Below are 14,350 nucleotides of genomic sequence, written 5' to 3' on the forward strand. Positions count from 1 at the left end.
CTCACGGATCTTAATCTGTGAGACGGGTCAACACTACCCATATTCACACTAAAAAGTAATACTCTTAGCATAAAAAGTAATACTTTTTCATGGATGACCCAAATAAGAGATCCGTCTCACATAAGTTTTTGGCTTTTTGCCCAGGAAAAATTTGGGAGAATACGACACAAATTTCATATTGAAAATATACAGTAAAGATCATAACTTTATTAGATGGAGGATGTCTCAATTGGTACGAGATCTTTTGGTTGTAATCGAAAAACGAATTCATGAGACCTTAAGATCAAAATAGACAATATCATATCATTGTTGACATATGTGAATTTTATTATACAAGAAAAAGATATATTGATCATAAAATAATGGGTGATTTAAAATTATATGGTTTAAAATTTTAGTTTCACATGTTGAAATATCTTGTTTTTATTTAAAATATATGCTAATCACATTACTTGATTGTTTAAACCAAATTTAGACTAAAGTCAAAAAAATTAAAAAATAAGTTTTTAATTTGTTAATCAAATGAAAATAAAAATTTAAAATTCTTTTTCTTGATTTGATGTGTTTGTTGTGAAAAAGTAAAAATTTACGGTAAAAAAGTAAAAATCNGCAAAGGGGATGCTTTATTTTTTTTACTTTTGAGCTAATGGATGTTTATTTCTAGCACGATTTTACTTCCGAAAGTCAATATTTGACAAAGAAAAGGGGTGAATTTGTCAAGAGTTCAACAATCAAAGGATCCCAATGAAAATAGCTTAAAGTTCGGGTTGGTGGTTGGTGTTTTCAATTTGAATCGAAAGAAAGAATCTGAGGGGCAATTTTGTCCGCTCGAATTCATCGACCCTCGGCCTCGCACTGTTAACCCTAGACTTTCAATCTTTCTTTAATCTCGCACCAAATTTGTTCAATATTTCAAAGAAGTTAAATCATGAGTCGGAGTTTGGGGATTCCGGTAAAGTTGCTGCACGAGGCGTCAGGGCACATCGTGACGGTGGAGCTTAAGAGCGGGGAGCTTTATCGAGGTAGCATGGTAGAGTGCGAGGATAATTGGAATTGCCAGCTTGAAAACATCACTTACACTGCCAAGGTTCTTTTCACCAACTTCGCGATTTTGTAATTAGAATTGCCAGCTTTGCCCTCTTTTTTTTTTGAAAAAAATTGTTAAATACCTTGCGATATAGTATTTGTTGTTGCAGTTGATTTTGATGCAGGTGTTAAACTCCTAGAAAGATGTAAAGTTGATTAATTTAGTTAGTATTTATGCGAATATTTCTGCTGTATTTGTTAAAAATCTATGACGAGTGCACCGAGCCTGAATGCTCAAGGAGGCGCATACCTTGCTTCTTGATAGGAGCAATGGCTCTTTGATGATGCATATTCTTTTAAGTATGAATCCCCTAAATTGTTGCGCTTCAGTGGTTCAAGATGATTTTAATCCTGCCTTAAGTTTATGGTAGTGTTCCTGCGTAAAGAGAATGACTGCCTTTGCCTTAGCTTAATGGAAATGTCGTCTCGTTAGCTTTTGAAAGGAGGAAAAAAAGATGCTGAAATAACTTTGCAGATTTCCAGTCATGTTGCTCCACTTGCTTTTCTTTTTTATTATGATGGGATTTTAATCTCTTTTAGAAAGAAAATTTTCAGGTTCATTTATTGATTTCATTTGATTCATTTTTATTCATGTTTTTATTTTCATTAGATAATGGCCCTGATGAATATCTTAAATTCTGGATGGTAAGGAGTGATTCTTGCTTCTCGGAAACCTCTTCTAGTTTATAATTGGTTGGTTTAGAAGTACATAATATCTTTTTTTACGTTTTGTTACATGCAAATACTTGATGTGGTGAAATTTGGCTTTCTGAAATCTACCTGACCCTGTGTGATAATTTATCGAGAATCGACTTTTGTAAAATGAAGGACAGCTAGATAACAAGAGTTATATTATATAAGCAGGAAACCAATTTGCTCATTAAGTCTACTCCGTGAAAGCTCTTACAGGTTTCGATATCTCATTTTCTCTTCACTTGAATTTGAATTGCTGATATGCTCTCTATGTTGCAGGATGGGAAGGTCTCACAACTTGAGCATGTTTTCATTCGAGGCAGCAAAGTCAGGTTTGCCGATTCTATTTTGGAAGTCCTTTTATTGCATTGTAATGTTACTAATTCTCACTTTTGCCAGGTTCATGGTAATTCCAGATATGCTTAAGAATGCTCCAATGTTTAAACGTTTGGAAGCAAGGATCAAGGTATCATTCTGTTGCTGTAAGGTTAATTCTTCTTATTGGTTTCCTGCTTACCAGTTTTCCGATCAATATAATTTCCATCTCTGAAGGGTAAAGGTTCAGCACTTGGAGTTGGACGTGGACGAGCTGTTGCCATGCGAGCTAGGGTAAGTGTTGCTTCCTTCTCTGTTTGCAACTGTGTCATATGAGTATAGACATTCATTTTTATTAAAAAGTTTTAATAGCCCATTAATATCTTTGCTTATTCACCAATACCACCTGGAAAGTGAATGCCACTTTAAAAGTTACTCTTAGCTTATTAGATTGTTCTGATGCTCGAAACTTGTTGGCAGGCTCAGGCTGCTGGTCGTGGCGCAGCACCTGGTAGAGGTGCCGTACCACCTGTGCGGAGGTGATAATTTGAAGTGCTGTGCTTCGTATTGGGCCTATGGCGTATCGACTCTAGTCAGCAATGATAGATACCTGAATCTTACTTTCTTCTCTCATGTTTGTGTTGAGATCTTTGATGTAGAATGAGAACTTGGTCCTACTGTAGCATTTCAGGTTTCGTGAAAATAACTTTTCTTAGAATGCTACTTCTGAACACATTGACCTTATGCATTTCGCTGTCTTACATTTTCAAATGGTCTTACTTTAAAGTAAAGACCGTTCATTCACCTCGCCGCGATGAAAGAAAGAATGTTTCGAGAAACAAAGCATACGTTGGCTTCCTTAGTTCTGCAACAACCTACTACTCTTGGAATTATTGGACCGTGAAGTTCGACATTTTACCAAATAACAAGTGGTGTCGAGAAAATCGATAATAAATTTTTACCACAAGTCCACAATAGTCATTCTTAGATCTTCATCGTGCCAAATCCTCCCCGTAAGCACATATGGTTTGGTCGATTTATCATCTATACCTGGTTTCGGCACTTTTTATTAATCACGACTGGAGCTTCTAAATAGTACTACAGATGGTAAGGACCGGTCGATTGGATCGTTTGTCGACTTTTTGGTTATTTTAGAAATTTCTCTCTTTGGCCTTAACTCAGGTCAGTGAAGTGCATCTATAAAACTCCTATTTAATATTCAGTATCACAGTAAATTGGTTTAATTAGCTTGTGAAGCTTCAGCTGAGCTCCTGCCATCCTTAAAGATTAGTCTTCCTTAATGATGCGTGATATGCAGCGATGATTCTGTCCTGGAGACCAAGACAAGAAGAAGCGTGTTATCAAAGTGTTTATTTATTGGTCATATTCTGTTTAGCTTTTTTAATTTTTGGTGGTTTTTGTTTGTAATCTCTGTCAAAGCGCAGTTCTGGACCGTCCTTTTCGTTTTACTTTAATTCATAATAAAGATTAAAAAAAATAGTATTAGCCTGGGGATTACAGGTTTTGATAAGATTACGATTAAACAGTTTATGTAATTGAATATCATCCAGCTTTATAAATATTATATGATAAATTAAAGTCGTAATTTTAAGAATGATTTAGTCATACTATGATTATAGTAGCATCCATAAAACAATGATTGTCCTATTAAGAATATGCATAGAAATAAAAATGATTGTGTGTCTATTTTAGTCAATACACATGTTCACATATGTCTATAAATACAACACACCTGTATTACTGTAGACTTGATTTTGTTCATGAATAAAAGCTCCCGCTTCTTTGTTTCTGTTTTCTGATATGATATCAGAGCAGAGAGCTTCGCGTCTCTGATTTCTTCCTTTCTTTTCTCCTTCGATTACCGCAAATTGTGAAAGGCAACAATATGGCTAATCCCCAGCTTAATCGCGGTGTTTCAGAGGATTCGAGTAGCCCATTTTTCCTTCACAATGGAGATCATCCAGGGTTACTGCTTGTTTCTCATCAATTGACAGGTTCGAACTACAATACTTGGAGTCGATCGTTCTCTATGGCACTGACTGCTAAAAATAAGCTAGGATTTATTGCTGGAGACATCATTCGGCCACATATTAATGATATGTTGTATGGAGCATGGAATCGATGCAATAGCATGGTCATCTCGTGGATATTGAATTCAGTTAGCAAAGAAATTGCAGATAGCTTAATGTATCTGTCTACTGCTCGTGAAGTTTGGATAAATCTGCAGGAGCGATTCCTTGAAAGCAACGCTCCGCGAATTTTCCAAATTAAGAAGTTGTTGGCTAATTTGCATCAGGGATCTATGGATGTAAACATCTATTATACAAAACTGCGCATCCTTTGGGATGAATTGAAGGATTATCAACCTGTGACAACTTGTACCTGTGGTTCGATGAAGGAATTGGCGTCTTATCACAATCAAGAGTACGTGATGCAATATTTGATGGGATTAAATGAATCATACGCACAGGTTCGTGCACAGGTACTCATGTTAGATCCGTTTCCTGTGATCTCGCAGGTATTTGCCTTAGTTGTTCAAGAAGAAAGGCAACGTTCTATTGGTTTAAATTCCTCCAAAGCAGTGGTAGACCAACCACTGGCTCTTGCATCACCAGCCTCGGTTATTACGCCTACGCCTAAGAAGTTTCAGAATATGAAAAGAGGAAAGCGTGATACATTAGTGTGTTCGCATTGTGATTTCTCTAGGCACACAGTTGATAAGTGCTACAAGCTTCATGGATACCCATCTGGACATCCAAAATTTAATCAGCAACAACAGAAGGGGAGAGCATATGTATGTCAAGCTCCTGCTCCAGAACCAAAAAGTTCTTCAGCCGATTCTCTAACTGCATGGCAATGTAGGCAGCTCATTGACTTCCTAACCACCAAACTTCAGACTGGAGCTGGATTCATTCCAGATTCACAGCAACACCAAGGGCCTATTGTATCTTGTTTCAATGGTATCAATTCTTTGTCTTCTTCTTTTACTTCTATATCACGTAAACATTGGGTGCTAGATACTGGAGCAACTCATCACATTTGTTGTAATATGTCTTCATTTCACTCTTATAAGAAAATTGACTCCAAAGTTGTTTTGCCAAATAGTTTCACTATCTCGGTCACACATATTGGGACAGTTTGGTTGTCAAAAACTCTTCATCTCACTGATGTTCTATATGTTCCAGATTTTCAGTTCAATTTGCTCTCTATCAGCTCTCTCACGAATCAAATTCCATGCTTAGTGTCTTTCCTGAATGATACTTGTCATATTCAGGATACTCATCACACGAAGACGATTGGGATGGGTAGACGAGTTGGCAACCTCTACGTTTTTGAAGATTCAGGTGTATCCCTACCATTTTCTTGTAGTGTGTCCTCCAATAATACTAATCTGTGGCATTTTCGATTGGGACATCCCCATTTTGATAGAATTTCTGTTGTAAACAATGAGTTGAAATTTAGCACAGCACATAAGAATTTGTCACATTGTTCTGTTTGTCACCTTTCGAAGCAAAGGCGTTTACCTTTCGTTTCAAAAAATGTATTGAGTGAGCTTTCTTTTGATCTGGTTCATATTGATATATGGGGTCCTTTTGCTTCAATATCAGTCGAAGGATACAAATATTTTGTGACCATTGTTGATGATCATAGCTGATTCACTTGGGTATATTTGTTAAGAAACAAATCTGATGTGTCCAGTATATTTCCATCCTTTTGTGAGCTGATTTTCACCCAGTTTAATGCTCGCATTAAAGCTGTTCGAAGTGATAATGCACCTGAGCTTAACTTTTCTGAGTTTTTTTAAGACAAAGGGCATTGTACACTATCATTCTTGTGTCAAACGCCCCCAACAAAATTCTATTATTGAAAGAAAACACCAACACATATTAAATGTTGCTCGTGCTCTGTTGTTCCAATCAAATGTTCCATTAGGTTATTGGAGTGCTTGCATCCTTACTGCTGTTTATGTCATTAATCGCACACCATCTTCGGTTCTTTCACATAAAACACCATTTGAGTTGTTGTATCGTAAGTATCCTTCGTATGCTCATTTAAAAGTTTTTGGTTGTTTGTGCTATGGCTCCACACTCCTATCCTCTCGTCATAAGTTCTCTTCTCGCGCTATCAAGTCCATTTTTTTAGGTTATCCACCGGGGTATAAGCTTTTAGATCTTGACACGAATGAAACATACATTTCGCGGGATGTCATCTTCCATGAAGATGTCTTCCCTTTCAAGGATTTTAAAGCATTTCCTCCCTCTTATTTCTTTTCTGATAGAGTACTGCCCTCTCATGTCACTCCCCAAGATAATTATGATTTCTCACATTATTCAACACGTTCGCAACGTCGTGTAACTCGTCCATCACACCTCCGTTATTACCATTGTTTTCTTACCACCTCTTCATTGCCATCCTCCACGGTCTATCCTCTTTGTTCAGTCCTTGATTCGAAAAGACTCTCTTCTTCATTCCATGCATTTGTCAATAATATTTCTTCAGTAATTGAACTTGATACATTTTCCCAAGTTGTTGTGATTCCTGAATGGAGACAAGCTTGGTCGAAGAGCTCAATGCTTTGGAAAACAATAAGACTTGGTCTATAGTCTCTTTGCCACCCGAGAAATCCGTCATTGGTTGTCGTTGGGTTTATAAGGCCAAGTTCTCGGCTGATGGAATGTTACAACGTTATAAAGCTCGTCTTGTTGCAAAGGGATATACGCAACAAGAGGGGATTGATTATCTTGAGACTTTCTCACCCGTGGCCAAGCTTGTTTCTGTCAAGTCCTTGTTGGCTATTGCTGCTGTTCGCGGCTGGTTCTTGCTTCAGCTTGATGTAAATAATGCTTTCCTCCACGGTGACTTATACAAGGAAGTTTATATGTCTCTACCTCCGGGGTATTGCAGAGAAGGGGAGTCATTACCCAAAAATGCTGTTTGCAGATTGCACAAGTCACTTTATGGACTTAAGCAAGCTTCACGGCAATGGTTTGAAAAATTTTCGTCTACCTTGCTAAGCATTGGTTTCACACAATCACTAGCTGATCACTCTCTCTTTACCAGAACTCGAGCAGGTGTTTTCCTGGCATTATTGATCTATGTTGATGATATAGTGATAGCCACCAACTGTGAGCAAGAAGCCTCAGACTTGAAGGTGTTTCTGGACAATAAGTTTCGGTTAAAAGATCTGGGCACCCTAAAGTATTTCTTGGGAATAGAGGTTGCAAGATCAAAACAAAGGATATCCATTTGTCAAAGGCATTATGCGCTCAAACTACTTACAGATTCTGGACTTCTTGGGTGTAAACCTCGGTCCACACCTATGGATGTTAATAAAAAATTGTCTCAAGAAGAAGGGGAGTTGATCTCTGATCCAACTTTGTATAGACTATTAATTGGAAAAATGCTATACCTTACAATTACTCGGCCAGATTTTGCTTATGCCGTGCACAAGCTAAGTCAATATGTTTCCAAACCACGAGTTCCCCATCTAGAAGCTGCAATGAATGTACTTAAATACATCAAAGGGACAGTTGGACAAGGGCTACTGTACAAATCGGGTTCTGATCTTAATCTAGAGTTTTCTCTGATGCGGATTGGGCAACATGCTCGGACACACGACGGTCAGTCACTGGTTTCTGTGTATTTCTCGGTGAGTCCTTGATTTCATGGCGGTCTAAGAAGCAACAGACCGTGTCTAAGTCATCTGCAGAAGCAGAGTATCGTTCCATGGCGTCATCAACTTGTGAGATACTATGGATCATGTTTTTGATCAAAGATCTTGGTGTTGTGTGTGACGGACCAGCAGTATTGTTTTGCGACAGTCAAGCAGCCGTGCATATCGCCTCCAACCCGGTCTTCCATGAGCGTACCAAACATATTGACATTGATTGTCATATTGTGCGAGAAAAGGTTCAAGCCGGATTGGTTAAACTCATGCATGTCTCCTCGCAACTACAGTTAGCCGGCCTTTTCACAAAGCCATTGCTGCCGTCTCGTTTTCACAGCCTTCTGTCCAAGATGGGTGTACACAATATGCACATTCCATCTTGAGGGAGAGTATTAAGAATATGCATAGAAATAAAAATGATTGTGTGTCTATTTTAGTCAATACACATGTCCACATATGTCTATAAATACAACACACATGTATTTCTGTAGACTTGATTTTGTTCATGAATAAAAGCTTCCGCTTCTTTGTTTCTGTTTTCTGATATGTCCTTTTTTGCAATGAAATTTCGTGCTGTGTTTTGTTGTTGAAAATTCAAATTAAATGATATCACCAACGTATAAAAAGAGAGACATTTTTTTCTTGTTCGAATTAGTTGAAGACGAAATGTAAAAGTTAGCACATAGAATTCTCAATCCAATGTGACATCAGAAAAGCGTGTTTCGAAGGCAAAGTGTTTTGGCTTACTCGCATTGTATGGCAGTCGGCACATAGGACTTTGAAGTTTGAACTCCATCATCTCATTCGATATTTGAAGTTCCACCAATTAATCGACTGGGATCATATATACATTATTGCTTACGGACTCTGGAAAAAAATGCCTAGAGATCTCTGAATTCTCTACTCTAATTGTTTATTTAAAGGACTACACTTCAAGATATAGCATAGCACTTTTTTATACATATAATAATGGGTAAAATCTGAAAGAATTATAAGCATACACACGTACACATCCATATATCCGTACAAAAATGCGTGTTAATTTAAGAATGGGTCTCATGTGAGACCATCTCATGGATCCTAATCTGTGAGACGGGTCAATCCTACCCATATTCACAACAAAAAGTAATACTCTTAGCATAAAAAGTAATATATTTTCATGGATGACCCAAATAAGAGATCCGTCTCACAAATACGACCCGTGAGACCGTCTCACACAAGTTTTAGCCTTAATTTAATGGGAAAATTACATATTTTCTTCTTTACGATTTTTGTCTTCTATCTTGTTGAATTTCAATCTTGACCGTGTATCTTTCAATTTTTAACAATTTAGTCATTTTCATCCGGATTGCTGATGTATTATTACAGAGACATCGTCACGTCGTAAAAATGGCTAAAATTACTAAAAAAAGTCAACGGACTAAAACTGAAATTTGACAACATAGATAATACTGATGAAAAAACAAATAATATATTGGAGAAAAAAATGCAGTTTCCCCTAATTTAAGTCCTTACAATAAGAGACATAATTAAAAAGATTTCAAACAACTAGAAAGCAAATACCTATTCACTATAAAATATGATCACTTGGGAGAAATTCAGGAAATTCTTTGTCAGTTTTCGTATACAATTATCGCATATAATATTATTTCTCAAACAATCCAAATTGATGATAGAAAAGCCATGACTGGAGAAACCCTAGCCGGAGAATGTATGTATCATCATCTCCTTTACCTATAAAACTAGGTCCTCCCCTTCTGACATTTATCCACACCAAATTTAAAATACACAAAGAAGAAAGAGAAGAAAAAATTATTCTCATTTTCCAAATGGGAAGATCTCCATGCTGCGACAAAAATAATGTGAAGAAGGGGCCATGGTCTTCAGAAGAAGATGTAAAATTGAAAGCTTACATTGAGAAACATGGCACTGGTGGGAATTGGATTGCTCTTCCTCAGAAAATCGGTCTGTACGTGGATATCGACTATTTTCGCTCCTAGGCTGCTAATTTTACTGTGATTTGATGGTGTTTAATTATGACTTTATGATATATATATAGGGTTAAAGAGATGTGGGAAAAGTTGCAGACTAAGATGGCTGAATTATTTGAGGCCAAACATCAAGCATGGCGATTTTACGGAAGAAGAAGACAACATTATTTGCAGACTCTATATTAGTATTGGTAGCAGGTAACTCAGTAAAACCTAATTTACACACACTCACAAAAACATGCATAAATACTACTAAAGCAATTTTAGCTAACGTTATTACTTGTCTTCATTCGATTGTTTATGATTCTTCGATTTGTTCTGCGTTCGGGAAGGATGAATCGCTCCCGAAAAGGAATCTACTGATTCTCTCCCAATTGGTTGGACCGTAGGTGCGATGATTTACTTCACTGGCGAGGTCTTTGGTTCAAGTCCAGGATGGCCCAGCTGCGCCAGGGAAAAGAATAAGAATAGAAGAAGCATCTGACTACTTCATGCATGCTCCACTTGGCTCGGGGGATATAGCTCAGTTGGTAGAGCTCCGCTCTTGCAATTGGGTCGTTGCGATTACGGGTTGGATGTCTAATTGTCCAGGCAATCTAGCATCACATGTTATAATGATCATGATTCGTATATTTTATTGCTTTCGAGTTATTATTAACTTATGATTTATCTAGCTTGCTTGTTTTTGAAAAAAAAAAAAAAAAAAACTCAGATTCATCTAAATTATATGCTTTACCAAGATTGTAACCTTTTCTAGTTCATGCCATATCATAATCGCGGCGCAGCTACCTGGAAGAACGGATAACGATATCAAGAATTACTGGAACACCAGGCTGAAGAAGAAATTGCTCGGGGATTTCAGTTTCTCGTCCGGACTCAAAAGATGCATCAGTAGTACTCAGGAGCAAATTAGAGGAAGACACTTATAATTTTCAAAATCTGAGCAGTTCAACCGTGGAAAGGCTTCAGCTTCATACGCTGCTTCATACACCTTTATCTTTTCACAGCAATCCTGAAATTTGTCCTGGATTTGATCCCGAGCAGCAAAACATGTACAAAAATCTCCATTATTACAATCACATCAATCCTCAGTACTCCTATGCTGACATGCTGGATCAAGATTATCCTGCTTCGAACAATTTTAAAACTATTCCCTCGATTAATAGTCAAAGCTGCATTAATCCTGTCAAATCAGATATTATTGGGCAAATGGATGCAGGATTTCAGCAGGTTCCAGGATTTACACATGCCGAAGTTTATGGGTTAATTGACCGCAAAGCATTAATCATCAATCCAGAAGTACTTGATCAACATATAAATGAATTTGATTGTTTCAAGGATATAGATGGATCTATGGACAGTATATCATGTTGGCTTAACGAATTCTGACAGGAATGCAAGATCTTCAAACTATCGGGCCGGATTCCGGATCGATGTTTTATCAATATGAGTAAATGAATGGGGATACACATTATACAGTAGAGTTATAAAGATAAAAAAAAAATTAATTTCAGTTTTATTTTTGGGAAAATGACTTTTTTTGTTTGTATGTTAACTTGCGATTTTAATAATCTATATTCTCAAATTTCATTTTCAGTCCGTTATTTTTGTTCTTTTGACAGTTTTAATACCTTTTTTTTTTGACATTAAGATGATGTGACACAATGAACAGAGCTAGACAAATTTTTAAGCTAGCCAAATTTTTTTTTAAAAAAAATAAATTATCGTTAAATACTTCAAAATATAAATGTAGTATTTTGATGTTTACTAACAAAATAAGAGTACATTGTTAATGAATTACAACGAAATTACTATCCCCAAAACATCTTTTTCTAAAAATAAAATTTTTCTTACTATTAACGATGAGCTTATATGAACTACAAGTCGATTAAAACTAAAACAGTGGCAAATAATCAAACAAAATTATGCTAACTCGGTTGATCATTCATGTATAAAAGAATGAATAAAAAAAATGAGATCAAATTGAGTACTACAAGTAGTAATTAGCGAGTACCGAAACTAATAGAAAACAAAAAAAAAACACAAATCTATAATTTAAATGATATTGAAATCAAATAAAATAATATATAAATACAATATATCAAAACAATTTTTATTACTAAACCTAAGAAACTGAACCATATGATACGGAAAGGAACCCAAAATACCTAGAACTGCATGACACTGCAAGGTATATGGGCCTTACAATTAAAGAAGCCCTTTAATTATAAGATCCATGGGCCTATCCTTTTTGAGTCCTGTAATCACAATCTTCGTAATAGCATATGGAGCTCTTACTCACATAATTCCCCACTCCTGGCAGTAGAGTACATAACGTGCCTCCCCAGGTACTCCACTGTCAGGAGTGGGGAGGTCTGTGAGTAAGGTTGCATGAACTATCATGAGTGCTGTGATTGCAGGACTCAAAAAAAATAAGCACATGAGCTTTACAACAACAAATAGATACTATAATATTTGTCAAATAATTCATACATGCAACGTATATAAAATTTTATAATTTCATATGACAAACTAAAATTGAATGTTGATATTAATAAAACACTGTAATAAAATTGACAGCTGAAAATCATAGCAAGAATATCATACTGACTTAGATAGTCGATTGTGAGAGAAAACGAAATTTAGGATTTAGCATTTGAAATTAGGATTTAGAATTTCCAAATCAAAATCTAGTTGAACTTGGAAGAAGTTATAATACTTGTCAACGACTTAAAATTTTCAGTGGAGCTACCGTTTTCAGCAACAGCCGTATAAGCACGTTCTTTCATTCTTCCAATATTTTCCCTCATTTTCTTCCCTTCATCCTTCCACAGAACAAGATCCAAAACCTCGACCAAGCCGGATTTTGCAAAAACGCCCTTTACCCCCACCCCGATCTGCCATACATTCTCCATGAGCCTCCTGTTTATCATTTGATCAGCAAAGAACGGCATGCAAATCATAGGCACGCCACCCATAATACTGTCAAGGGTCGAATTCCATCCACAATGCGTCACAAAAACCCCAACAGAAGGGTGTGACAAGACCTGAGATTGAGGAGCCCATTCCACAACTTTCCCTATCCGGCTCGTTCTTTCGAAAAATCCCTGTAATAACTGGCGTTTGGAGTTGTCTCTGAATGACCAAAGATAAGGCACTTGTTTCTCTTCCATGGCCTCTGCCAGGGCCACCAGCTCAGGCGGCGGAGGTGTAAAAATTGTTCCGAAGCTTATGTAGGCGACAGAGGCAGCAGCCTGGTGGCTCAGCCATGACAGGCAGCCGCTATGATCTTCAGTAACTGTCATAGCATTAGGCAGAGGAAAAGGGCCGATATTTAGAAGCATTTTCAGCTTGGATTTGAGATCATTTTCTACAATGAAATCAATTCCATCGAATGAATTGAGTAGAACAACAGATGCTCGATTTATCGTATTAGACATGTTGTACAACATTCGGGAAAACAACCCGTTAAGTTGTAGGATTTCTGTTGGTAAGTCCGAGGCACGTATCTCTGACATTCCAGGTATAAAATCCAGGGTTTGGTCCAGATTTTGTATTCGGCCTGAAAAAATATAATTGTTACATATGTTTGTTCATCCAAAATCCAAAATTGAATATTATATTAGTTCAAAATTATTTAATATGTCCATCAAACTATAAATCAAGATCAGGAACGTTTAAGAAAACAAAGATAGTAAAAATCCAAAAACATAAAATCATCTTAATCCCAAAATGAATAGATTCTATTGGAAACAAATTTATGACACACCATTCCATGTATGAAAAAAACTCACCACTATCGCTTCCCAGTTTTGCCCGAAGGACATCGATGTACAAATGCAGAGAAATCGACGAAGGCCCTGCAGCCCAATACGCGAGCCAAGGGATTCCCTTTTCCTCGGCCATTTCAACCGAAAACCACAAAAAGGCATCAGTTAACAAGCATGTAGCCTTCATCCCCATCTCTGTCTCCACTTCTTCCAGCCGCTTTCTGAAATTCCCCGGCGTTGCTTTGACAAAAAACTCAATAAGTTCTATTGGATTACCCGAAAAAACGTGCCCCTGAGGGACTCCATCATCCACATCGTATATTTTTATGTTGCTCTCGTGGGCATGAGTGCTGTCCACTTTTGAGGAAACTTTTTGGTTGGAGCTTTTGGTGTTGAAGTATGAGAACTGGACTTGGGGGGAGGCTGCGGCGAGTTGTTTTACTAGGTGGAGGAGAGTGGTGGGGTGGGAGCCAAACGGGAACGCGAAGGCGGCGACATGGGCATTTTTGGTTATAGACATCTTCCCGGAAGATTAACGGAGTTTAGTTTTTATGTAATGATTGAGGTTGTTCAGGTGTTATGATTATTGCATGCACTAACTGCTCATCGTAGAAAGAAGAGGTTGAAGGAATTGTATATTGAAGGATTTGAGAAGGGAAGAAGTCAAAGATCCGAGGACCTTGGCAGTAGAAACGGAAGTAGTGACACAAAAATACTAATTATGGTATTCTTACATTGGCATCGTGCCACATCCGTGTAATTTGGCAAGCAGTCATAATTATTTTCTTTGTGAATTGTGAATTCCC

At 37.1% G+C, this 14,350-nt stretch overlaps 3 protein-coding genes across 3 annotated transcripts; 2 read left to right on the forward strand and 1 right to left on the reverse strand.

Moving 5' to 3' along the window:
* The first annotated feature begins 794 nt into the window (after window positions 1-794).
* On the forward strand, window positions 795-2,817 carry LOC140976548 (small nuclear ribonucleoprotein SmD3b-like). The gene is made up of 5 exons (XM_073440779.1): window positions 795-1,087; window positions 2,059-2,111; window positions 2,179-2,245; window positions 2,332-2,388; window positions 2,575-2,817. The coding sequence occupies exons 1-5, from the start codon at window positions 929-931 to the stop codon at window positions 2,635-2,637; spliced, it is 399 nt and encodes a 132-aa protein (XP_073296880.1). The 5' UTR covers window positions 795-928; the 3' UTR covers window positions 2,638-2,817.
* A 6,549-nt stretch (window positions 2,818-9,366) lies between these two features.
* Window positions 9,367-11,163, forward strand: LOC140977444 (uncharacterized). The gene is made up of 4 exons (XM_073442192.1): window positions 9,367-9,748; window positions 9,843-9,974; window positions 10,540-10,642; window positions 10,782-11,163. The coding sequence occupies exons 1-4, from the start codon at window positions 9,493-9,495 to the stop codon at window positions 11,161-11,163; spliced, it is 873 nt and encodes a 290-aa protein (XP_073298293.1). The 5' UTR covers window positions 9,367-9,492.
* Window positions 11,164-12,461: 1,298 nt separating this feature from the next.
* LOC140976591 (anthocyanidin 3-O-glucosyltransferase UFGT-like) lies at window positions 12,462-14,335 on the reverse strand. Its single transcript, XM_073440833.1, has 2 exons — window positions 13,569-14,335; window positions 12,462-13,336 (listed from the first exon to the last, which is right to left on the reverse strand). Exons 1-2 carry the CDS (start codon window positions 14,062-14,064, stop codon window positions 12,465-12,467), a joined length of 1,368 nt encoding a protein of 455 aa, XP_073296934.1. The 5' UTR covers window positions 14,065-14,335; the 3' UTR covers window positions 12,462-12,464.
* Window positions 14,336-14,350: the final 15 nt, after the last annotated feature.

This window comes from Primulina huaijiensis, chromosome 5, assembly GCF_012295235.1.
Source record: "Primulina huaijiensis isolate GDHJ02 chromosome 5, ASM1229523v2, whole genome shotgun sequence".
Taxonomy (NCBI): domain Eukaryota; kingdom Viridiplantae; phylum Streptophyta; class Magnoliopsida; order Lamiales; family Gesneriaceae; genus Primulina; species Primulina huaijiensis.